The 25,324-nt window shown below is 35.4% G+C and overlaps 3 protein-coding genes across 6 annotated transcripts in view; 1 reads left to right on the plus strand and 2 right to left on the minus strand.

Moving 5' to 3' along the window:
• The window catches only part of LOC111050528 (nose resistant to fluoxetine protein 6-like), a 28,323-nt gene extending 14,148 nt beyond the window's left edge, over positions 1-14,175 (plus strand). The window contains exons 3-14 of one of the 4 annotated variants that reach the window (XM_039421745.1): positions 1,886-2,055; positions 3,143-3,449; positions 4,148-4,290; positions 4,501-4,551; positions 5,252-5,415; positions 6,861-7,029; positions 7,867-8,060; positions 9,080-9,203; positions 10,053-10,242; positions 11,057-11,199; positions 13,019-13,136; positions 13,632-14,175. In XM_039421745.1, coding sequence (XP_039277679.1) covers positions 1,886-2,055; positions 3,143-3,449; positions 4,148-4,290; positions 4,501-4,551; positions 5,252-5,415; positions 6,861-7,029; positions 7,867-8,060; positions 9,080-9,203; positions 10,053-10,242; positions 11,057-11,199; positions 13,019-13,136; positions 13,632-13,741 — 1,883 coding nt within the window. In that variant the 3' untranslated portion in view covers positions 13,742-14,175. Of the gene's footprint in view, positions 1-1,885; positions 2,056-3,142; positions 3,450-4,147; positions 4,342-4,427; positions 4,552-5,251; positions 5,416-6,860; positions 7,030-7,866; positions 8,061-9,079; positions 9,204-10,052; positions 10,243-11,056; positions 11,200-13,018; positions 13,137-13,631 lie in introns of all 4 variants that reach the window. The other 3 variants (XM_039421744.1, XM_039421743.1, XM_022336867.2) reach the window with 3 other exon arrangements.
• On the minus strand, positions 13,861-21,602 carry LOC111050529 (the record flags this gene model as incomplete). Its single annotated transcript, XM_039420190.1, has 5 exons — positions 13,861-14,898; positions 15,954-16,188; positions 17,293-17,584; positions 20,294-20,533; positions 21,178-21,602. Coding segments are annotated over 5 exons (1,353 nt in total), but the record flags the coding sequence as incomplete, so codon positions are not given.
• A 1,166-nt stretch (positions 21,603-22,768) lies between these two features.
• The window catches only part of LOC120349685, a 53,554-nt gene continuing 50,998 nt past the window's right edge, over positions 22,769-25,324 (minus strand). Inside the window, exons 3-4 of the mRNA XM_039420191.1 lie at positions 23,536-23,890; positions 22,769-22,892 (exon numbers count right to left, since the gene is read on the minus strand). Coding sequence (XP_039276125.1) covers positions 22,769-22,892; positions 23,536-23,890 — 479 coding nt within the window. The remainder of the gene's footprint in view (positions 22,893-23,535; positions 23,891-25,324) is intronic.

Below are 25,324 nucleotides of genomic sequence, written 5' to 3' on the forward strand. Positions count from 1 at the left end.
ATCAACTGCATTTACTTTAAATGTTTCTTTACTTAACAGTTTAATCCTAAATTTGTCAGCTGGTGACACTTTTTTCAAACTCGTAAGAAGTACATTCAGATTCTTAATACCATCCACAATGATTGGCGGTGGTGGCATTTCTTTCTTCTTCCTCTTCTCCTCCTCACTGATTGGTTTTTCCACAGGAGTGATTTTATTATTCAAATTTTGTTGCTTCTTTTTTGCAGACTCATTTTTGATTTCTGGCGATGGGGTGCTAAGCTTCCTCTTCTTGGTAGCCCGCTTAGTACGAGCTCTGATCCATTCAGTTTCTTTAGCCAATTCTTCTTCATTTGTCGAGTAGTTCTCGGCTGCTGAGCTGGTAGGCTGTGGGCTATGGATCTTTTTCTCAATATTGAGAAATCTTTTTTCCAAATCCTGCATTTTTTGCAAGAGTTCGGCGTTGCTTCTCTCTAGCTCCTTCCTCTTCTCATCAGATTCCTTCCAGGCGATGAAAAGTACCTGCTCGGCTGAAGATTTGAGTTTATTTGCTTTTATGTATTGATCCGGTGAACACTGGATTTCTGGTGTATTTGCCATGTTGTTGGTGTCCATGCTCTCGTTAGTGGCTTCCCTTTCTTCTTGCTCTGATGCAGGAAAACTTGGTGGCTTCACTAAGTCGGACATAGTGCGATTTCGCTACCATACATTTCAAACAGCACTCGTAATCAACACTCACGCACACGGAAACGCGAACGGAGCTATATTACCACCGCGAAAAGCAGGTCGCTTTGCTTGCATAAAATACCGCGGTTGAGGACCGATACTCGATGCAATATTTTTGTTCCACTTTTAATCGTGAACAAACTGCTGACTCACTACTTCTACACTACACTATTACTACTCCACTATACGTCCGTTCTCTACGAGTTCTAGCGCAATACTACTTAAATAAATAAAGACAGGAAAATATACATTTTTTAAAATTACTCCAGTGATAGAATTATTAGTCTGGTATCGAATTGCTACCATTGACAACTATTTTTGCTAGCAATGAGTTGCGATTATGTGAATTGGAGAGAGTTAGAAGTAACACACACAAAAATGTTTTTGTTTGAAATAATATGTATACTCAAGTTTTATAAAACCTTTCAATTGCAACTTGTTTTACCGGTTGCTGAGTCCAGGAGAGGCTCCGGAAATATACCGGATGAAAACTTCTGAGCTCTTCCTTTTCTCTAGAGCTTCTGCCAATCCTGAAAGCTATTTATTTTTATTCCAATCTTTATGATCAACCAGAGAGAAGATGAAGTGATGGAGAACAGCTTGTCAATAGTAGATAATGAATAGTAGTGGATGTTGTAAATCCCCATATCTGAGAACAGAAATAGGAACTGGAAAGCTCCAAGAATACAATATCATAAGCTGCGTACAGATATACGTGCTCCGCGCACGCTCCGCCCTCGTTCCGCCATCGCTTCGCCCCCGCTCTTCACTCGCACCGATCATGAACGTTACGGGAGATGTTAGCTCTTCTCGCGTTCCACTCTTGCTCCCCGGTCGATCATCAATCGCTCGTTCGGTTGCGGAGCAGAGCGAAAGTCTGTACGCACCTTAAGAAAATCATCTTCACTCTAATCTATCATCAAACTTCATTAAGTCAATTTGCATTTTGAGAGTACCGTATAGTAATCCGAGCAATCGATTGCACCGTACGGTAAAGGGAATGATAATTTTGTTCCAATCTTGAATACAATAATAAATTGTCAGCATTCTTTACGGTATTCAGGTTTTCCTCTCAAATTTATTGTAGAAAGTTTATAATAATTTCTGATTAATTAATCATTTTGATATGTCAAAATAACATATATGCTTCCTAACTCTTATATTCTTTCCATCTTTCCAGTGTTGGATGCTTCTGGAAGAGTCCCCTCCGGTCTATTGAACGGTCATTACATGGATTTGGGAAATTTCGAGGAATGTATGTACACAGCTGGAGAGTCTCCCTTTGATATCAACTATTGCCTAATTGTTATGAGGAACCTAACTAAAACACCGAAATCACCTATTGACTGGGTGAGTAGCTTACAGATTATTGAAGACTATGGATTAACAGTGCAGTACTAGATGAGGCCTACAAAAAATATAAACATAAAAATGAAAAACCTGCCAACTATTTTTTTAATTTTTATGCAAAAACATTATCTGGATTCCTATGAGTGTCATTATGAAAAGAAATACAACTCCTCCTCGCTTCCAGTCATAAGTTAATACCTAGAAGCAAGAACTAGGTGTCGATGCACTCTCTTTCGGAACAGTGATAAGGACAGGAAAAAATAATATCGGCTATTATATAATTATAGCCTTATTAAAGAATTATCAATTTTGGAAATACTTACTCTAATTGTCCGAGCAAAGTAAGGTCCAAGATTCAAGTCGACGGTTTTGCATTTCTCTTTATGTTTATATGTTTATATTTACGGCGAAACGCGGCAATAGATTTTCATTAAATTTGACAGGTATGTTCCTTTTTGAATTTCGCGTCGTAATATATAAGATTTTTTGAAATTTTGCATTTTAAGGATAATACAAAAGAAAAAGGAGTATCCTTCGAACGCCAATATTACCGTTAAAATCAGACTATAGAATTATTAATCATAAATCAGCTGTCGAGTGGATTTTTAATTGCATGCAATTAATAACTGAATAGTATTTTTCCTCAACCTTTCTTCCGCTTTGAACTTGGGCTGACCTGTTGCCAGTATGTCTTGAAGGAGATTAGCTTTTGATGCTAGCATTTTTGATACACCAACCCTAACAGCCAATCGGTAGCCGTTTTCACACCGATATCTCGCCGACATGACATACAGACAGGATTCACTGATAGACAGTATAAGAGGAGGCTGTGGTCTATAACTGTGCGAGGTCTACTGTTAACAGAACTACTAGTTATTAAGTATGAGAATACTTGACTCTAATCTCCTTGATTGAAACATTAATTAATTGTTTAAATATTCCTGACACTTTTTCATTCCTTATTCATTCTTGCTATATTAATTCCTAAATTCATTCCATGTTTACCATTAAATTACGTTGAAAATATATCAAATCCTTGCAACGCAATGAGGATGAAAATTGATTTTATAAAATAATGTTCTTCCAGGACTCAGAGGAACGTGAATTTACGGTAGGGGGAGCTAAGTTCCTAAGGCCATATCTCCGCATAGGCATTTGCCTCCCAGCCTCTTGTGATGTGAACGATTTAAACCAACATTACTCAGATGTTATATTGAAATACAACATGACAGTCAAACTTGACAAGCATAGTTGTACATCAAGTAGCGAGCAAGAAATAAAATTCGAAAAATTGGACTGGTTTGCGATTTTTGTGATTGTATTAGTTGGTACTATTTGTATTGTGGCAACTATAAATGATGTGTTGAGAATTTACTTCAACTTCAAGTATGGAGGTAGGTATTACGAGGTTTAGTAAATAATGCATCACCAAGCTAAATAATAATGGAACATACAGCAGTCATACCGATTCTCCAATACACCATGTTGATGTACCATAGTAATCTTCCTGCATTTTTTAGTATCTCTCTGTATTTTCCTATATTTATTTTGAGAAAATGGATGTCATTCTAAAATTTTGCATATTTGAATTTACTTTGCATTTTTTATGCTCGACTTATACGGTACCAAATTACGGTATACGGTATACAAATTACTATGAAACGTTAATAATAGTATACGGTATACAAATAATTACTATGAAACGTTAATAATAGTATTTTGTTTGTGATGTAGCCTATCCAATTTCTTGTCATTAAATTTAAAAAAAAATCAATTTTCAAATAGTTCTTCTGCATCGGACTACAATCAATAAATAAATTGAAAAAAATCTAAATAATTGGATTTTTGATTCTTTAAAGATAGTTTGAGTTCGAATTATTATAAGTCTCCGTTGTAGTATAAAAACACTTTTATTGCTTACACAGAATACAGCAATTATAGTAGTTTTCTCTGCTTGCATATATTACAGTAGGCCTAAACTAAAATTGTGGGTCCAGGCTAGTTCATTTTGTCATATTTTTCAGATGATACTATCAAGGACCCTTCAGTGTAAATACAGAAAGTTTTGATTGTCAACTTAGTATTTTCACAGGCACTGTATTTGGACTTTTGAGATGCTTCTCGTTCTATGAGAACGGGAAGTCAATTTTGAGAACCAGCAGTTCTGAGAAACCACTCGCTGCTCTACATGGCATTAGAGCGCTTTCAACCTTTTGGATTGTTTTTGCTCATAAAATGTTTCAAACTTATCTGTTTCCAGCGATCAATAACATGCAATTGACAACGGTGAGTTTTAAATTTCATCTATTTGTACATCAAGTATTCAAAATTTTAATTTTGTTGCGATTTTTTACAATTTTGAGAACCAGCAGTTCTGAGAAACCACTCGCTGCTCTACATGGCATTAGAGCGCTTTCAACCTTTTGGATTGTTTTTGCTCATAAAATGTTTCAAACTTATCTGTTTCCAGCGATCAATAACATGCAATTGACAACGGTGAGTTTTAAATTTCATCTATTTGTAAATCAAGTAGGTTCAAAATTTTAATTTTGTTGCGATTTTTTACAAAAAGTATCTTAAAATATTGAGAGTTTTTCATCTTTGTAAAACCCAATAAGAGATGAGCAGTGATGTTTAATGTTTTTGAGTATATGTTAAAAAATAGATAAGTGACTTCAAAACTATATTTCCATCAAATATTCCAAAGTCTCTATAAATGAAAAAATGAGGATTAATGCGATATACATAAGTTTTTCTTCATTCACACCACATTTTACGATTTTATTTAATGCCGGCAATCCGACTATAAGAACAAATTCAGACATGATATAGACGTTAAAGTTATACGGGAACCATTATCCAGATACCCTCGTCTGAATCTATGAACAATACCAAATGTTTACCTGCAGTTATTATAGATTGAAAAATAGCGCACACGATTGTAAATAATTAGTACTTCACCAACATCAAGTGAATTTACTTAGTTTAGGTACATAGTAATAATTCTAGGGTTTGAAACAATATTTTCACTCAAGGGAATCAGATTTCGATCTCTACATCTTGTCAATTATTATAATAGACAATTTTGTGAAGTAGTATTCTTATTACAGTTGTTTTTTGTACCCAACTCCTATTTTCAAATGCATTCAGTTTTTTTCTAGAATAATATTGACTATAGTCTCGTCATATGTTTCAGTTTCATCGGTCAATTGTCAGCGATTTATTCATATATGGTGAACTATCAGTTGACAATTTCCTTCTTCTTAATGGATTGCTTCTATTTTACTCAAAGATAAAATTGAGTAAGTTATCAAACAGAAAATTCAATGTTCTATCTTTTTATACGCAAAGACTATTCAGGTAACTATGAAAAGGTTTTTTATTCAATTGAATGAATATCCATATCATAGTAATTTGATTTGAACTATTATTAGACCTATTTCCTACGAAATTTTAATATTTTTTTCATAATCGGATTGACACATTTTGTTACTCATGTTTCCGTATTTATTCTGTTTGTAAAATCAATAAATATATATATGAACTTGAGTAAACATTAGTGAAGACAATGTACCTAGCTTATCAATCTCAAACAAGGTTGCCATTAAAAGAATAGGCCTAAATGATGATAATTTTTTTCAAATTTATATGTTTACAATTTGTTTAAGAAGAAAGGAATATGACAACTTCAATTTCCATGAAAGTTGTTCCAATAAATTCTGGATTAAACGACCTTGCATACTGAACAGTTCGATTCTGTGCATCAAACCTGAAACAAGTTGATAAAATTTCCTTATCTAAAAGGTACCATAAAATCCTACATTTCGATTTGGACTACGATGGATGGTAGGTTATAAAGGCTATAATTTAAAAATATTGTATAGAAATTATAAGTATTTCATAACTAAAGTTTCAAAAGACTGTTACATAACGGTATGGGAGTCTGTTGTATATTCTTTTAGTTGAATAATAGATACGGTAGTAATATTGCATCCAGCCACTTACTTACTTTCCGTGTCCAGGATCACCAGTCTTCTATTTTTCTATATATTTCGCTATACTTGTTTGTTTTACGGAAAAACTGCTAAAAACCAGCAGTTTACTTCGCATAAGAAAATAATTTAGCCACTTTCTAGAACCTCCAATTCTTTTGTTACTTTGAATTTCTCTCATTGAAGCTCATTTACTCCATTCAAGAATAAAATGATCCAGCTACTGTACACGATAAAGAAAAAAATCGTATGAACATGTCTCTGCTACCAATAATTATTGATTTCGATGAATTGAATCAAGCTGCACTGAATTATTCTAGACACATTTCTCAATGTTCGGAAAGAACTCGACTGTAAACAGTGAACTTGATGTATGCCATGTGACAAAAAAATTGTGTACCGTATTTCATATTAGATCAAGGTAGATGAAAAATGATCTGTCTACCTTTTATTGATATCTAATATGGGTATCAATTTCAGTATTTTCTATGGTCTACTGTTGTAGACTGTTGAGTTGCTTTTTAATTTGACATACCCTGTTAATAACTGTAAGTTTACAACTTTGCAACTTACTAAGTTTGCAACTTGATGTAAAGAGATGTAACCACCTTGACATTGATTTATGAACACTCTGTAATATTACTGTATATACTGCATGGATAATATTTACTTTGTTTCTGCATAATTATATCTATTAAATCTGTTTCTGCGTACTGGGACAGTCAATGTGATTGAAATAAATTCTTAAACAATATTGAATAACAAATAGATACTTTGTACAAGTTTTATGGCTTACAAAAGTTAATTTTTCAGATTGGCGCCAGCATACTTCTTTCAAATCCTGTTAGCTCTTAGCCTTTACAGATTTGTGAATAATGGACCTTTATGGAAGCATTATATCTATGTGATTAAAGACAATTGTTTAGAGAGTTGGTGGACTCATGTGATATTTATTAACAATTATGTAATGCCCAACAAACAGGTACAGTATGGAAATTCGTGATATCTTGGTGATATTCTACTCAATTCACTAATTGAATTCATATTATTGGCAGCAAAGTAACATTCCATAAATTATACGGTACGACTGTACTACAACTTCAATTTAAAACTAAATTAGTATGATTTCCACTGATATAAAATATAAACAGTAGGCTAGGTATCTAATTTGAAACGTTCGGAACGAATAACCTCCTTCAAACATGTGCATCAAATTATTGTCAAATTCATATTCTTAGGTGGTTCTTGGATTCTACAAAATGAAATGACATGGAATAGGAGACATAAAATCTATTTGAAGTCTGAATTTGTGTTTTGTTTTGGTACAGTATTTGTTCGAAAGTGCAAGAAATACAATAATTTATTATACTACCTACGGTACTGTATTTCTCAATATTATCATGATGAAATCGCGCACACATCAATCTGTCCATTGTTCTGAAGATTCTTATAAAAATATATAATGATGAGAAGCATTTCTTTCTTATTAGATCGCATGTGGTAGAGGAGTGGGTTGGACAAAAGATTTTTTTCAAATTTATAATTTAGAAACAAATATAAATATTACGGTAGTATCATTCAGTGTAGCCTATATAAATTTAGATCTCGAGTATAAGTTTATATAAGTATGTATAAGTAACTTCAAGTATATGAATTTAGACCTTAAATATATAATATAACTTATATTCAGGATCATTCAGTGAAACGGGAAGAATTCAATGAGTGACTGACACTAAGATTTTTTGATTTAAAATCCTTCCATATGGAAAGAAATGAAAATAAATGTATAAATGTATTCGTATCAATTTTCCTATTTCAGTGCTCTTCAGCTTTTTGGTACTTGGCTGTAGATATGCAATTGGCCGTATTCTCACCACTGCTACTCATACCGATTCTTAAAGGAAACAAGATCGTCCCTCTTGTTGTTGTACCATTGCTTCTTATACTAGCAATCATGATTTCAACATTTATTACTTATTCAAAAGGCTATTCTACAACTTTCTTGAATGACCGGTAAGATAACATTTTAAATACGGTAATAATAATTATTATTAAATGATAATAAACTCTGTGCATCTTGGTTGGGTACCTGGCCATTTAGACATAGGAGGTATAATGAGCGTGCAGATGAGCTTGCTAAGCGGGGTTCTAGTATGCCATATTCTTTGGTCCAGAGCCAGGCTGTGGCATAAGCAAAACAACTGCCTTCCACACAATACGTAAATGGTCCAGGGACTTACATCACCAGCAATGGCAGGGTCACCCTGATCAAGCACTTGGCAAAAGGCTGCTGGCAGACGCAAGCCCTCGCTTCTTCACCAGCTGGCTGGTGAGTCTGGGTAGAGGTCAGGTCAAGCAGTTGATTGCCCTGATAACTGGACATGGCCACTTCAGGAAACATCTCCACACAATTGGACTCAGAAATGAAAGCCAGATGTGTAGGCTTTGTAATCAGTCTGGAGAGACTGCCAAACATATCATACTGGATTGCGAAAGTCTTGGAGCTAGAAGGAGGGCTCTGTTTGGCTGCAAGCAACCAGGTGAGGAATGGGATGTTGGTATAGGGAAAAAACTTCTGGACCTTGTAAAGGACACGGGAGTTGGTTTGCCTTTGCCTAACAACGTTCTCTACTCCGTGGCCTAACTAACATACTTTGGGACACACAATAAGCTTCGATTGACGTGTGAGGTTCTTTGAACCTTTGGATTTTTGAATCTGTCTCTTCAAAAACATAAAATAGAATAACATAAATAATAATAAACTTCTTGCTGTAGTATAATGCTCACATAAGCCTAAAACTTGTGCTTTAATATTATAATATTTATTTTCAGAATGCATAGTTTGTGGAATCAGAGATTATCTTTTTTATTCAGTTCTACTATTCATTGAACGTCATAAAAATTTAGTATGCAACTACTGCATTTTCACCAAGAACATGTGTTTTCTGATTCCATGTTATAAAAAATATAGCCTTCATACATTCGTCTTTTACTGGAGAATTTGCTTTCAAAGGACACCAACATCTTTTCAGATTGGCAATGAGAGAAGATTTATTTGCTACTGACTACATTCCCACCCATGCAAGAATATCTCCATGGCTTTTGGGAGTACTTGTTGGATATTTACTGAGTGGAGAAGACCTTAAACTTTCAACGGTAAAAATGCAAATAAGAATCAACATTTTATACTTGTAGCATAGTATTTGTAGTAGGTAGCCTATTATGTAGCATAGTTTATGTTTTTGATATCGTCTTCCTATATAGTTTTCGTTTCAGACTGAAGGATGATTTTTTAAAAATTTGATTTAAGAAGATTAGTAGAATGATCTCTGATGCAACAAATAAACTATTTCTTGGCCTTTATATTGTGAAAACTCAATGTTTTATCTGAAGTATATAACTTACCTTTTAAATTGAATATAATCCTACTGAAATATTAAGCTTTTCATTTATATGACCTTTATAATTGTGAAAACTCAATGTTCTATCTGAAGTATATACCTTTTAAATTGAATATAAACCTATTGAAATATTAAGTTTTTCAATGGCCAGTAGCCTATTAGAGATCTAGTTGTCTGAATTGAAGCCTTTCCTTTCTTAATAAGTCGCATATAATACAAATTATTTTTTAATATAATATAATTTTTATTTATAAAATTTTTTAAATATAAGTTTTTAATAGTAGATTGATTTGAGTCTTATATCGGTCTCCTGTCGCCTCTCGTGCATGATTTATAATCACATTATTGAAAGCCAACTCATGACGATAGCCCACAATAACAATACATTTTAGGCCTAGTATGAGTTAATCGAAACAAATCCTTGATAAATAACATTATCAATCTTTCAAATAGGCCTATAGCCTCTCAGCCTTCACACTATTCCATATTCTTACATACGGTAGGCCTATAAATATACTTTTTCAATTCACACATTTACATTATTTCATTACGGTAGTAGAGCTATAAGTTTTCGATATACTAATTTATTTTCATAATTTAACAGAAGCAAGCCATTTGTGGATGGATTCTTTCAATTATACCTTTCGCATGTATATTCACAATATCCAGATACATGCATCAGGAAGGAGCTCAATACAATTTGACTCTCGCGTCCATTCATAATGGACTCAACAACATCTCTTGGGCCATACTTTTGTCATGGATAATTGTTGCATGTGAGACTGGATATGCTGGTAAGTCTTAAGACAGAAATTGTTACAGAAATCTATATAAGGTGTACACTTCAAGAGGAAGTAATGCCTTAAAAATATGTTACTGAATCCCAGCACAGAAAAATTTTCTCAATTTTGCACAGGAAATTATCTCAATCAAGCTGAAAGTTTTGGCTGTTGATAAAGTTGATCGAACCTTTATTGCTATCATTGATATATAGGCTATAAGTCTTCTTTCATCTCCAATCAACTACTTTTCTATCATTGTTGAATAAATAAATGAATTGATAATGGCTCTCACTTGAAGTATACTCGAGTATACTCAGTTTGTACTCAGAGTAACTACTCAGTTTGTTCTGGATCACAATAGAAAAAGGCATCATAGATTTTTTTTTTTAGTTTTTGTGAAACATGGTTTGTTTTCAATCACAATGGAAAGATTTTTCCATTACGGTAGTGAATTTTTTGTAAAGAAATCTCCCGCTATCAGGAAAGTGAGAAACAGCAACAAAAAAGAGAGTTTCCATACTTTTTTATGAAAATGATTATAATAATGATCACGGTAATGAGAACAATAAGAGAATACAATTTGTATTTTTGTTCCAGATACAGCACTATATCTTCACTAAACAGGGTTGGTGAAAATCATGATAACAGCTTAATATTTCTTCTATAAAAATACTGTAATATACAGTGGGTTTCAATGAAACTCACTGTTAAATTATCATTATAAAAGAAATATCAAGCTGTTTCTACAATCTTAACCAATCCTCTATGAAAAAGCAGCATCAAATAATTATTTGAAATTTTGAAGATTAATTTTTTCAAATTTCAGGTCCAATAAAGACTTTTTTGACTTGGAAGGTTTTCCAGCCATTTAGTAAGCTGTCTTACACAATCTACCTAATTGGTCCTGGAATTCAATATGCATTCAATAGTATGATGCACACTTCCAATTCATATTCACTAGCACAAACGGTGAGTAAGAAAACTGCTTGTTCTCCATAGAATTCATTTGGTTGGCTACTTGAGCAAATTATTGATGTTCATGTTCATGTATAGGCTACTTGTTAGACTATGTGGTTTGACTTTTTCAGTTTTATCTTGCTTAGATTGATATAGGGTATCATATTATATGGTACCTACTTTCGCATCAAGAAGTAATTATAACAGTTACAGAGGTAAGAATGTAAAATAATATTAAGACTCGGTTATCTTTGGGTTGATGCGGAGCGGAGGTTCAAAACGAGAAAATCGTTTGAACTATAGTTTGTGTAAAATAAGTTTGGCCCTCCATGCCAAAAAATTACAGGTTTGCCAATTCGTGTAAAATTTCAACATCCCTAAATTTCCAATTCAACGTCAGAATAAGATGTAGAATATCATCCCCGATATCCTAGTAGTGCTAGAAAATTTTCAGGGTTGAAGGATCGAAAGGAAATTCAACTTTTATGATAAAATTGGAAACATTGCGAAAATTTGATTTTCTTTTGAATATCACTTCTCTCAGCGTCGTAATTGGGCGTCGTAATGCGAAATAATTTTATATCAAATTAACGAAGAAAATGTCTCCTTTCTATTGGTGTCTGGATAATTTTTATCCGACCTATAGTTATTTTTTAATTAATGATTATGTTCGTTAATGTCGACACAAAAATTTCATGCTTTCTGTTTGAAATGTCTCGACATTGACGAACATAATCATTAATTAAAAAATAACTATTGGTCGGATAAAAATTATCCAGACACCAATAGAAAGGAGACATTTTCTTCGTTAATTTGATATAAAATTATTACGCATTACGACGCCCCATGATTATGAGAAAAGTGATATTCAAAAGAAAAACAAATTTTCGCAATGTTTCCAATTTTATCATAGAAGTTGAATTTCCTTTTAATCCTTCAAACCTGGATCTTTTCTAGCACTACTGGGATATCGGGGATGATATTCTACATCCAATTCTGACGTTGAATTGGAAATTTGGGAAAGTTTATTTTAGAAAGCAATTTTACACGAATTGGCAACCATGTAATTTCTTCGGATGGAGGGCCAAGTCTCAACTTATTTTACACAAACTATAGTGTAGTCTGTAGTGCTTGTTCAAGTATTTATAGTGTCTAGTGAAAGAGCAGAGCGGTAATTGAGTGGAATCTTGTTTCTACAGTGCAGACAATAAGTCTACATATTAATTTAACAAAAGCTGTAAGAGTTTCTAATAAGATAGGCACTCTTTGTTTCATTTTCATTTATAGTCTAATATGATAGGATAGGAAAAATTAGCTCATTGATCTTTAAGCTATAGTATTATTATTATTTATTAGTTGATACTATTACAAATCATATTGGAAAAGAAAAACAATAATTGAGATAAAATCATTTGGAAGTTCATTACATTTCTTCAAAGCCAAAATCTTGGCAGTGCAGACTTGGATGAAGGATGGAACTATCTGCTTGACAGACAATATGACAGGTAAGAATAAAAAACCAATGATAATCAGGTGCTGAAATCTTAACGTGATACTAATAACTATCGTGCTATGACACGATACTACTTTTTATGTACAAAAGGGTACTCTGTCATTGTTATTATTGAAAAGATAGAATATTTTGTGTGATGAAAGATATAAATAATTTGGAGAGTATTTTTTTCAATGAAGCATTCAGCAAAGTTATAAAACTTTGTAAAAAATATTAAAGTTTTGAACACATACAAACTCACAGTTGGAATAAGTGAGAAATTGAGTAGGCTATTTTGCAATTATTGCATTGAAGAAGATGTCTAACTTTTTGTTCCAGCTCAAAGACTTCGGTGGTGAATTATTATCCATATTGATGTTGGCTCCTTATTTCTATCTACTATTTGAAGCTCCTTTCATCAAACTGTACCAGATCATGTCAACTGTTAATATGAAAGGTAATCTATACTATAATAAAGGAAAAAACTGGCTTATACACGTACGTGATAGGAAAATTATGTTTGACGTATCATCACGTCTGAACTAATCAACTGATTAACTTGAAATTTCGCATGTATACATTCTTAATCAACCGAGGATGGTTATGGGCCTATTCTCAATTTTTCAAGATCATTATACACGTCAAGTTTTTCAGTTTGTCATGTTTTAAAATAGACCCTTGCGAAGCACGGGTTACCAGCTAGTAAATAATAATTTCCAAATAGCCTATTGAGATTGAAAGTGTGCATGATTTTTATTTTCAAAAACATGCATGCCTTATACTATTTCATTATAATTTCCGGAATACCATTATAATTACCCGGTAACCGGTACCAGTTGAATTTTTAAAACAATGCCAACCTGCTGCTGTAGGATACCTTTTTAAAAAGGGACTGTATCAAAAATAACCAAATAAATAATAGCGTACCAGTAATCTGTTTTGTGCGTTTCAGGCTCAATTGAAATGGATTTGGTGAAGAAGGAGAATGTTGAAGATGTTGACAATAAAGAAGCAACTGAGCAACGTTCAAATTCAACGATAATGCTTACAGTGAGTCAATAGAAGGGGAGTCAGTTACAAAAAACTAGTAATCAGTTATCAGTAGAATCAGTTACTGTACTATAACTATAAAAATAATTATGAAGGTTACTTTTTTGTGAAACTCAATTAAAGAATAGGCATTGATTAGATTCAGAAATATTTTATTACAATATAATAATATTCAATGTAATGCTGTTCAAACCGTTGCAGAATATAGAAAAAAATATATAATTAATATTGTATTTTGATTGACTAGCATAATATGGATAGTTTGATCATAACAATGAAAAATAATGTGTACCATCATTTGAGATGAAAATGAACCATTCCGCTACTACTGCACTATATTTTAGAGTAGAGTTCTCTGATTGAAAATGACTTAATTCAATAAGTCTATGAATCATGATTGATTTTGTTAAGAAAAAGTAAATTATAGCCAATCCGCTAATAAAAATTCACTAATAGTTTTTTTCTGGCTTTAATAATACTGGATTGGATCAACCATAACAAATTGATAAGCTGATCATAATATTTCTCCTAAAAAGTTCAATCCCATATTCAAGTTATCACAGTTTTTCAATCCAGTATATTTTTCTGTAGAATATCATTGATGACTTCTCTATCTCCATGAGCTACAAAGTTTTAAACAATTTCAAATACTGAGTACCTGGTATTTGCTATCTTTTCATATTGAGTAGTCTATTGGCTAGTATTTTTTAAATACAGTACTTGAGCATTTGCTTGTATTTTGTGGAATAGACTACACTAATCTTTAGAGTGGATCAATTTTTGGAGACATTTAAATAAGTTACTAAATTCCAATTATGATGGAGTTCACTCAAGTATTCAGACAGTACTAGTCTAAACTTGAAACTTGATACAAACACGTTTAGCACATACGCTCCAATATTGTATAATGTTCTAAGAGAACGCTTATGAGTTCATTTTCATCATTTAGGTGGAGGATGATTATTATATATTTTATTTACAAAATACACATACAGTACGCTCAAATATTTATAAAACAGGTCTAATACAAGAATCACGAACTCTCTTTGGTATTCTTCGTCCCACATGTAGAACCACATCACCAGTCTTAATGTTTTTGAACATGTTGATTGCTTCTTGGTGGCTCATGCCGTGCAAAGCTCTATTATTTATGGCAAGTATTTCATCACCTGTAACAAAACAAAAAATATATTATCATATCTTAGATATTGATTTTTTGATACTATCAATCTTTCAAATTTTCAACACCAAAATCATCAAGTCATTACTTTCAAGTAAAAATATTAGCAGGCCTATAGTAATCAGTTATCACTAGAATCAGTTACTGTACTATAACTATGAAAATAATTATGTTGGCTACTTTTTTGTGAAACTCAATTACAGAATAGGCTTTGAGAAATTCAGAAATATTTTATTACAATATAATAATATTCAATGTAATGCTGTTCAAGCTGTTGCAGAATATAGAAAAAAATTAACAAATATCTATAATTAATCTTGTATGCTAATTGACTAGCATAATATGGATAGTTTGATAATAACAATCCATATATTTCTATACATAAGTGATAGAAATAAGGAATGTATTTCCCCAATCTATTAAAATGTCTTTGATTTAAAAAGAAAAACGCTGAAACCCATTGTTTTTAGTAAAATATGTTATAATTAAAAGGTAAAAAATGCTAAACTCTATAATATATAACTTACTGGAAGTAGACTATAGACTTGAAGATACTTTCTACCTTTTCCTTCTACCACAGAAAGAAGAAACAATAACAAAACGTTGTTGTTTTCACCATGCTTTTACAAAGAAACGTTCCTAGCTCATATAGTAGCCTACTCATTCAGTGAGTTGGAATAAGCGTTTAAATTACTATTCTAATAAATCAGAAAAACACGATGATATCAATCCTATATATTGAAACCTGTATATACAGTGTATTGATGAAGTTGCGATAGAGCGATGAATTTGAATAGATTGATGCTGTACCTATCAAACAGATTCCATAAACAATGTTAAGTTTCTCAAGACTAGCCTCGTTATAGACGAGTGACTTTTTTATTCGTTGACTTGGCGAAGTTTAGACAGTATTGTCCACTCTACCACTTAACAACGAAAACGAATCCATGTATAAAAAGAGTACCTACATTTTCGCTTTTTAGAGTACCTAATAAACTAGTTGCAATAATGGATACCTTATCCATTAATGTGCCTTATCTTTACCTTCTTTTAGAGTTTTGTTGTCAGCAGCTTGTCCGTTAGGGAAAACAGTTTTCACGTAAATGCCCATGCTGCCTTTCGGACTGTCTCTACCTCCCACTATGCTGAAGCCCAGTCCTTTCTGGCCGGGCCCTTTGCTGAACCGAACCGTCATGATTGTGAATGTGGCGTTTTTCCCTCCTCCCCTCGGCAATGTACAGAACTTACTCTCCTCTTCCTCTTCATCCTCCTCCTTTATCTGGATCAAACATATATTTCTTTCAAATTTAAGAGCACAGAAACATGATCAAGTCTTTAATGGCTATATGAAGAAATATAATTTAAAAAAGGTAATTCAACGAAAGTAGTTGTGAGAAAGTTTTCCAACTATATTTATATCCACCAACAAAAATCACACAGGAGATTACTGATCAATGTGACCAGTGGTCTAAGATAATATCGTACCTATTTGTCTTTGGTTTAATTCATGTAGGTTACAGCTGAATCCAAAAGAAATGAACAATAATAATGATATCGTTTGACCTGGCTGGCTCAGGTCTGGTGCCAGAATGAATGATAATTTGTTAATATTGATAGTTGAAATACTATCACACTCATACCCTCGAGGGTTGAGAGGACCTGGAGTCCTAACTCTACCCTCCATAAAGGCGATTAACCAATCAATTAATGAATCTTTCTCTCTTGCTTGGAAACTTTTGAGAAATACAGAGTTGGAGGAAAAAAGGAGGTAGTCCTACCTACATATTATAGTCTATATTTATTACTTCTCATTTGAAAATCTTCAAGTGATTCAAGTAAATTTTTGAGCATGTCAAGATTAGACCGGTATCAAAATGAATCAATGAAATTAATATTGTCAACTGCCACAAAAATTTTAATTATAAAAGTACCATAATTATCATTCTCAGTAGTTGTCATGAGTGACACAAACTTGATAATTGTCTACTTCGAGTAAAAACTATTTAGTTTATTGAATATTGATCATTATTTCCAACAAAAAGTGATTTCCTTTAAAGGTGCGTACAGATTTACACACCGCGAACACGACAAATTCACTTTCCATCAGCTGATTATATCTGTATTCGATCAGAAACGGTAAGATACATATATAAAAAGCTTGGCATCAGCTGTTAATAAATGAATTGCACGTGTTCGGGGCGCGTAAATCTGTACGCACCTCAAGAATAATAATTTACTCATAGGAACGTAAATTCTCTTGAAACGATAATTTAAATACTATGATATAGGCTAATTTCGATACCGGTACTCAATAGGACTTGAATTCTCTTAAAACGAGAGTTGTTACTATACTACAATTATACTATGATGTAGGCCAACTCACATTATAGTGAGGCATAGGTGCGCCAATATCACCATTACTGCGACCAAGTCGTCTCTTGTCGGGTGAGACACTACGGTGTCGCGGCAGAGGAGGCACAGCGAGTGGAGGAGGGCCTGGCCCCGGCACAATCGAACGAGGTCCCGATCCGTGTGGAGGCCGCTGCTGCTGGTGGTGGTGTGACGTCACAGCTGCCCCTACCACGAAGCCCCTGCTGACAGCCGCAGCTGGTGCTGGTGAGTCTACCACTGCCAGGGTGGCCGCTTCAATTGCCAAGCTATCAGCTTGAGACCACCTGCAACAAAACATTCCATCAATTTTAATGTCCAGAATTGATTTCATATTATCGATACATTAGAACAGGTGTCTCCAACCTTTTTTATCCAAGGGCCACATTGTTAATTCTTGGGAGGCTAAGAGGGCCAATAACAAGGATGTACGTGGAAATTGACTTGTGGGGACACATACGACGGGGGATTTGGGGGTGTACAATTATTATATAATATGAGGGTTTTAAGTAATGTTTAAGTAGGAAGAAACAAACCAATTAATTTCATTTTAATAAAAAGTCCAATTTATTGAGTGTAAAAAGCTCATAGGAAAACTTGACAATGCATGAATTTATAAAAAGTTACCATGCTAAAAGAGAATACTCATTTTTAGTGAGAATTCGTTTTCCACTTGAATTGGCCGCCCATTTAGGATCAAACTTTGTGGTTCCGATCATTAAAATTGATTTCAAATGTTCATCTGACAAGGAAGTATTTGGATTTAACAAACTTCATTTTTGAAAATTTCTGCTCACACTTGTAGGTAGATCCAAAAAGAGAAAACATAGTTCGAGCATGGTTTTTTATATTTGTTAAGGCTTTTTCTGGGAGAGAACTTTAAAATGGAAGTAGGTTACCTTCTTTGTAGCGTTCAAACAGGGATATGTATAGTCCGTGCAGACCATTTGCTAATATCTCGCAATGGTTGATCGCTGCTTGTTTACAGCTAATTTTACACTTATGAAGAAATGGAGTGGCTAGTAGAGTACTGAGAGAAGAGTAATGAACTCACAGTCATTGTCTGTTGCAATAACTCTTGGACAAAATCCATCCGCGGGCCGGATGTGGCCCGCGGGCCGTAGGTTGGAGAGCCCTGCATTAGAGTCATGAAGTTCTGAAAATTGACCTACCACTTGAAAACTGAAAATTTGAATTCGCTCAATTTTAATTACCAAAATTGATTCTATATTATTTTTGAATTTAAAAACACTTATAGAGTGAAAATGCAATTACATTGGTAGTGACGATCGTCAAAGTTTAATTTTATAGTGAAAAATTATGGATATGCAACAGATATTATTTTTATTTATTTATCGTATAGCAGATATATAGACAACGAAAATATAGCTCATGAGTCTCAAATGCCTAGATATACACTGTATATTTCCAAATTCTTTGAGATGTTGTGTAGTTTTCGGTCAGGAGAACATAAGTTTGTGTGACCGCCCTCATTTGCTAGTCCATTTATATAATAAATTATCCACATTATAGAGACATCCTAATGTAATTCATGAAGTTCTAAGAATTGATCAACCAATTGAAAACTGAAGACTGGGAAGCGGTACTTGATAGGCTAATACTATATCACCAAACATAATAAAATGAATGCTGTGTTAAACAGTTCTACTTTTTTGAGTGTTATTGAATTTGATTTCACATGTATAGTATAGGCTACTACTTGAAAATTGGAAAGCGCTATTGATACTACTTGAAAACTAGGAAACAATTCGGTTGTATGTTATGGTATTTCTCCATAATTGAAAGAACAAGACGTTGATGTTGTCAATATCACTATATTTGTTCAAAATTAATTTACATTACAGAACCAGATTTTATGGTATATGTGGTAGGTGTTACCATGAAAAATGGTTCTGTAATGTGAATCAATTTTGAACAAATATAGTGGTATTGACAACATCAACGTCTTGTTGTTTCAACTAGGAAACAGTTGGCTCCGTGGTCGCGGTGATCATCTATCGCTTGGATGAAGTTGAGATTAATGAGCCTGTTACTCCCAACGTAAGGGTGACCAATTGAGGTACCGACTCCTCTAAGTATAGTTTAGGAGTTCAAAAATCGCATCCTGGGGCCTATTGTATAAGAAAATACAAACTAATAATATCACAAATCAGCTGGTTATTAGAATAGGAAATTACTGAAATATTATCTTGTATTCTCTCATACAACAGGACCCTGGTGGTTCGGAACCCATCTAAGTGGGGTTTCACACCAAAGCTGGGCCGAGCCGAGCGGAATCCGCGTGCGCGCTAACTATGCAGGATTTAGTCGGGAGCATTCAAATCAACGCCGGGCCGAGCCGAGCGGATTTGTGCAGTCGGCTTGACGCCCAACTCGAGCGTTTTCGGCCAAGCGGATTCTGCCTTCTTTCAGTTTAGTTCGATCTTCCCACGTAGTGAGTTGCGTGGTATTTTGTATTTTTGTTTCACTGAGAGAATCGGCAATCGATTTCAGTGCGAACGCACGCAGATTCCACTCGGCCGGCTTGGCTCGGCTCGGCCCGGCTCAGCTTTGGTGTGAAGCTGTAGGTGCACTCATTCCTCATCATCTTCTCTCTAAATATTCATGAACAAGACCAGAGCTCATGTGGGCGTCATACTAAATAAGAAGAACAATATTATTTAAAATGCTGTGTTGTTATACGTTTTTGTAGTATTATTGAATTAGATTTCTCATGTATATAGTAGCACCCTCCATAGTATTTTGATATGATTTCAAATATTCAAGTTGAAACAAGCTACATTCTAAAAATCTCAATTGGCGCCGTAGCAAAACATAGCTTTTCGCAAAATAAATAGGCTAATTCTGATCTAGAAAATATACCTAACATTTTGACAATTACTGGGAGTGGGAGAATAGCTTGTTTGCAAAATACAGCCTCTAAATCTGGACGCGATATGAGTGTTGGAGTGAGAATTTGATGGTGTTAGGTGTACCTCCGACAAGAGCGCATCTTAGGTCGATTGGTATGATGGGTGTATTCGTAGGCGGAGCAGTGGTCTGCTCTGGCGGCCAAGCTCTCCCTGGACAGGTGCATCCTGCTCTTGCTGTCGATGCTCTGGTAGCCCTGGTCCCACTCCTCCCCCTCTGCCTGCACCCCTGAACCCGACGACGAGCTGCACTCTTCGCTCGGCGTCTCCGAGCCTCGGCCTGATGAGCAAGGACTCTCTCTATCTCTGCAAATTATACAAATCAAACTCAATCTCAATAAGAAGATGAAGAAAAGAGATTTCAGAAGGGATTGTTCTGCTAAGAAAATACTCACCCACATGAGCTTGAAGCTTGTGCGTGGGTAATGTGGATGATGTTGGGAATCTAGTGGACCTATTAGTTTTGATCCACCGGGAAGCGATTTTTCAACTCATTATAATGACATCATAGACAACCAAGCTCCTATCTAACTTCAAGTGATAATTGTTTAATATTGACTCAGTTGACAAAAAAACAATGTCATATTGATTTATTCATCGCATGAGAATGAGTCAGTGTTTGACATAGTACTATGTTATCGTGATTGAGTATACTTATCATCTTCATACTAAGGTGCAAAGAGAACAAGAAATTCACGGTGAAGTTCGATGCCACTAGACAGTTGATCAATGATGAAAACATTTGAAGTCAATGATAGAGATAGAAGTTTGATAGCGAGCTGAAATCTACATATCCACCGCATCGTTCTGTTCTTAGATGATACCCTAAGATGATATTGTATACCCTAAGATGTATGGTATACCTTAGACGGTATAAACATTGAGAAACTTATGAAGGATGCATGATGTGTGGTCAAGTGTGGGTTGTAATAATAAGTATTCGCTTATACCTGGATGTGAAAGATGGCAGACTGGCGGGCGAATCGTTTAGCGGCGAAGGTACATAGAAGACAGGCTCGTGGACAGTCTTCCGCTGGACGCGGCCCAGTTTAGCCCTAAGGATGCAGTTGAAATCTGGCAGCAGCCGACGCTGCACGGCGTCCGGAGACGCTTCACGACGCCGATCGCACGCCACCACGACGCTGGGCGACGCTGGTGACGTCGGAAGCAGGTTCTCTTTGTGGTCGGATGTGGCTGCACCGCTTCCAGCTCGGCTGGCAGCTGAACTCGACGATGTGAACGAGGAGCACCGGCGTCGCAGCCGTCTCCACCGCTGCGAGATGCTCTTGTTCCACACCGCGAAATCTGGAAACACATCAGGTATCACATATAAGTTCACACATATCAGATATCGGATGATATAAATCGACACATATCAGTATATAGCTCGCACATCACAGCCCAACAAAGCATTGATTTATTCCTCATAACATTACAATTACAATAATGACTTATAAAAGATTCAGTGAAATGATGAATCAATTACAATAATACAATAGAAAAACAGGAACTACTACAGAGCAACGTCGAGTGATTAACACATTTATGGAGCCGATCTTCGGTGAGATGCAGCAACTAAAGCAGGCCATTCATTATCCGATTTGTTGGCCAACTTGTTGGAACACTAGTAGGACAGAATCACTTTTCACTTGGGATGGACATGCGCCGCAGAAAAAGCATACAGCGGGATGGATACAGAGGCGCGATGTTGCCGTTTTGAAGTGGCCAGCGTTCTCCAACTTCTAGTGACTGTTCATGTGCTCATGCTACACATTCGAAGTTTCCTGTCTGAAAGCAGTCAGACGACTGGCAAATTGGCAACTGCGCTTATACCTATGACTCTATTAATCACTGTAATTGGCTAATTTCCCTCCATTTCTCTGCGCTGCATATTCCTCCAAGTCAGAAGTAATTTTTTACGGACTATAGTCCGATTGTTTTAATTGAAATCGCGTTCCAACTTACTCTCCGACTTGTTCTCCAACTTTAGTCTAGTCGATGCAGAACAAAGGCTAGTCGGATGTCGGACCTTGGAGTTGGACCTCTAATTCGTCAGAGTAGACTTCCAATATCCGACCAGGCTACAACAACCACATTCACGGTTCAACATTGGATGTTGGATCACTAGTTGGACAACTAATCGGATACTGGAAGGCTTGCAAATAGTGAATGTATAGTGAGTAGGAGGACGAAATCCTTCTACATTCTGTTCTACAAGACAATTCTTTATAGATTCATTATTCCATGGTACTTCTCTCACTCTCTCAATCTCTCTTCTTCTGTTTTTGTAGAGTGTTAATGGGAGGATATTATTTTGGATATCCCTTCCCAAGAATATACCGTTATTTGTCCAAAGCTCCGCTAATTTATGCATATAGCATATATATTAATAGTATATGTTTGTTTCATATCTTATCGAACAATAATAATGTTTTAGTACTTGAAGATTAAAATTGTGAATTATTTTCAAATTCTTTAAAATTTTGGTTCATTGTGAGTTATCATAAATTCGGAGATACACTGTTGGATAAATACTGTTTCTCAATTCTGGTAGCCCTGGTCCCACTCCTCCCCCTCCGCATGCACCCCTGAGCCCGACGACGAGCTGCACTCTTCGCTCGGCGTCTCCGAGCCTCGGCCTGACGAGCAAGGACTCTCTCTATCCCTGCAAACCATCCAAATCAAACTCAATCTCATTAAGAAGATGGAGAAAAGCGATTTCAGAAGGGATTGTTCTGCTAAGAAAATACTCACCCACATAAGCTTGAAGCTTGTGCGTGGGTAATGTGGATGATGTTGGGAATTTAGTGGACTTATTAGTTTTGATCCACCGGGACGCGATTTTTCAACTCATTATAATGAAATCATAGACAACCAAGCTCCTATCTAACTTCAAGTGATAATTGTTTAATATTGTCTCAGTTGACAAAAAAACAATGTCATATTGATTTATTCATCGCATGAGAATGAGTCAGTGTTTGACATAGTACTATGTTATCGTGATTGAGTATACTTATCATCTTCATACTAAGGTGCAAAGAGAACAAGAAATTCACGGTGAAGTTCGATGCCACTAGACAGTTGATCAATGATGAAAACATTTGAAGTCAATGATAGAGATAGAAGTTTGATAGCGAGCTGAAATCTACATATCCACCGCATCGTTCTGTTCTTAGATGATACCCTAAGATGATATTGTATACCCTAAGATGTATGGTATACCTTAGACGGTATAAACATTGAGAACTTATGAAGGATGCATGATGTGTGGTCAAGTGTGGGTTGTAATAATAAGTATTCGCTTATACCTGGATGTGAAAGATGGCAGACTGGCGGGCGAATCGTTTAGCGGCGAAGGTACATAGAAGACAGGCTCGTGGACAGTCTTCCGCTGGACGCGGCCCAGTTTGGCCCTAAGGATGCAGTTGAAATCTGGCAGCAGCCGACGCTGCACGGCGTCCGGAGACGCTTCACGACGCCGATCGCACGCCACCACGACGCTGGGCGACGCTGGTGACGTCGGAAGCAGGTTCTCTTTGTGGTCGGATGTGGCTGCACCGCTTCCAGCTCGGCTGGCAGCTGAACTCGACGATGTGAACGAGGAGCACCGGCGTCGCAGCCGTCTCCACCGCTGCGAGATGCTCTTGTTCCACACCGCGAAATCTGGAAACACATCAGGTATCACATATAAGTTCACACATATCAGATATCGGATGATATAAATCGACCCATATCAGCATACAGGTATAGCTCGCACATCACAGCACAACAAAGCATTAATTTATTCCTCATAACATCACAATTACAATAATGACTTTTAAAAGATGCAGTGAAATGATGAATCAATTACAATAATACAATAGAAAAACAGGAACTACTACAGAGCAACGTCGAGTGATTACACATTTACACATAAACACATTTATGGAGCCAATCTTCGGTGAGATGCAGCAACTAAAGCAGCCCATTCACTATCCGATTTATTGTCCAACTTGTTGGACCACTAGTAGGACAAAATCACTTTTTACTTGGGATGGACATGCGCCGCAGAGAAAGCATACAGCGGGATGGATACAGAGGCGCGATGTTGCCGTTTTGAAGTGGCCAGTGTTCTCCAACTTCTAGTGACTTCATGTGCTCATGCTACACATTCGAAGTTTCCTGTCTGAAAGCAGTCAGACGACTGGCAAATTGGCAACTGCATTTCTACCTATGACTCTATTAATCACTGTAATTGGCTGATCTCCCTCCATTTCTCTGCGCTGCATATTCCTCCAAATCAGATGTAATTTTTTACGGACTATAGTCCGATTGTTTTAATTGAACTCGCGTTCCAACTTACTCTCCGACTTGTTCTCCAACTTTAGTCAAGTCGATGCAGAACAAAGGCTAGTCGGATGTCGGACCTTGGAGTTGGACCTCTAATTCGTCAGAGTATAGACTTTCAATATCCGACCAGGCTACAACAACCACATTTACGCTTCAACATTGGATGTTGGATCACTAGTTGGACAACTAATCGGATACTGGAAGGCTTGCAAATAGTGAATGTATAGTGAGTAGGAGGACGAAATCCTTCTACATTCTGTTCTACAAGACAATTCTTTATAGATTCATTATTCCATGGTACTTCTCTCACTCTCTCAATCTCTCTTCTTCTGCTTTTGTAGAGTGTTAATAGGAGGATATAATTTTGGATATCCCTTCCCAAGAGTATACCGTTATTTGTCCAAAGCTCCGCTAATTTATGCATATAGCATATAATTATATTAATAGTATATGTTTGTTTCATATCTTATCGAACAATAATAATGTTTTAGTACAATTAAAACTGTTTTAGTACTTTGAAGATTAAAATTGTGATTTATTTTCAAATTCTTTAAAATTTTGGTTCATTGTGAGTTATTATAAATAAATATGTTCAAGCCAGCATATATATTGTAATCATTGCTCATCGTGTTTTAGTGGTTAAGTATTATGCATATTATATTGTAATCATTGTTTGTCATATTCTAATATTTACCATACATCGGACGTAACGTGAGAAGTGGGCCTATCAAATATACCGTTACAGTAGGCTATCAAAATGAATATTAT

The sequence above is a fragment of the Nilaparvata lugens genome, chromosome 2 (assembly GCF_014356525.2).
Source record: "Nilaparvata lugens isolate BPH chromosome 2, ASM1435652v1, whole genome shotgun sequence".
NCBI lineage: Eukaryota > Metazoa > Arthropoda > Insecta > Hemiptera > Delphacidae > Nilaparvata > Nilaparvata lugens.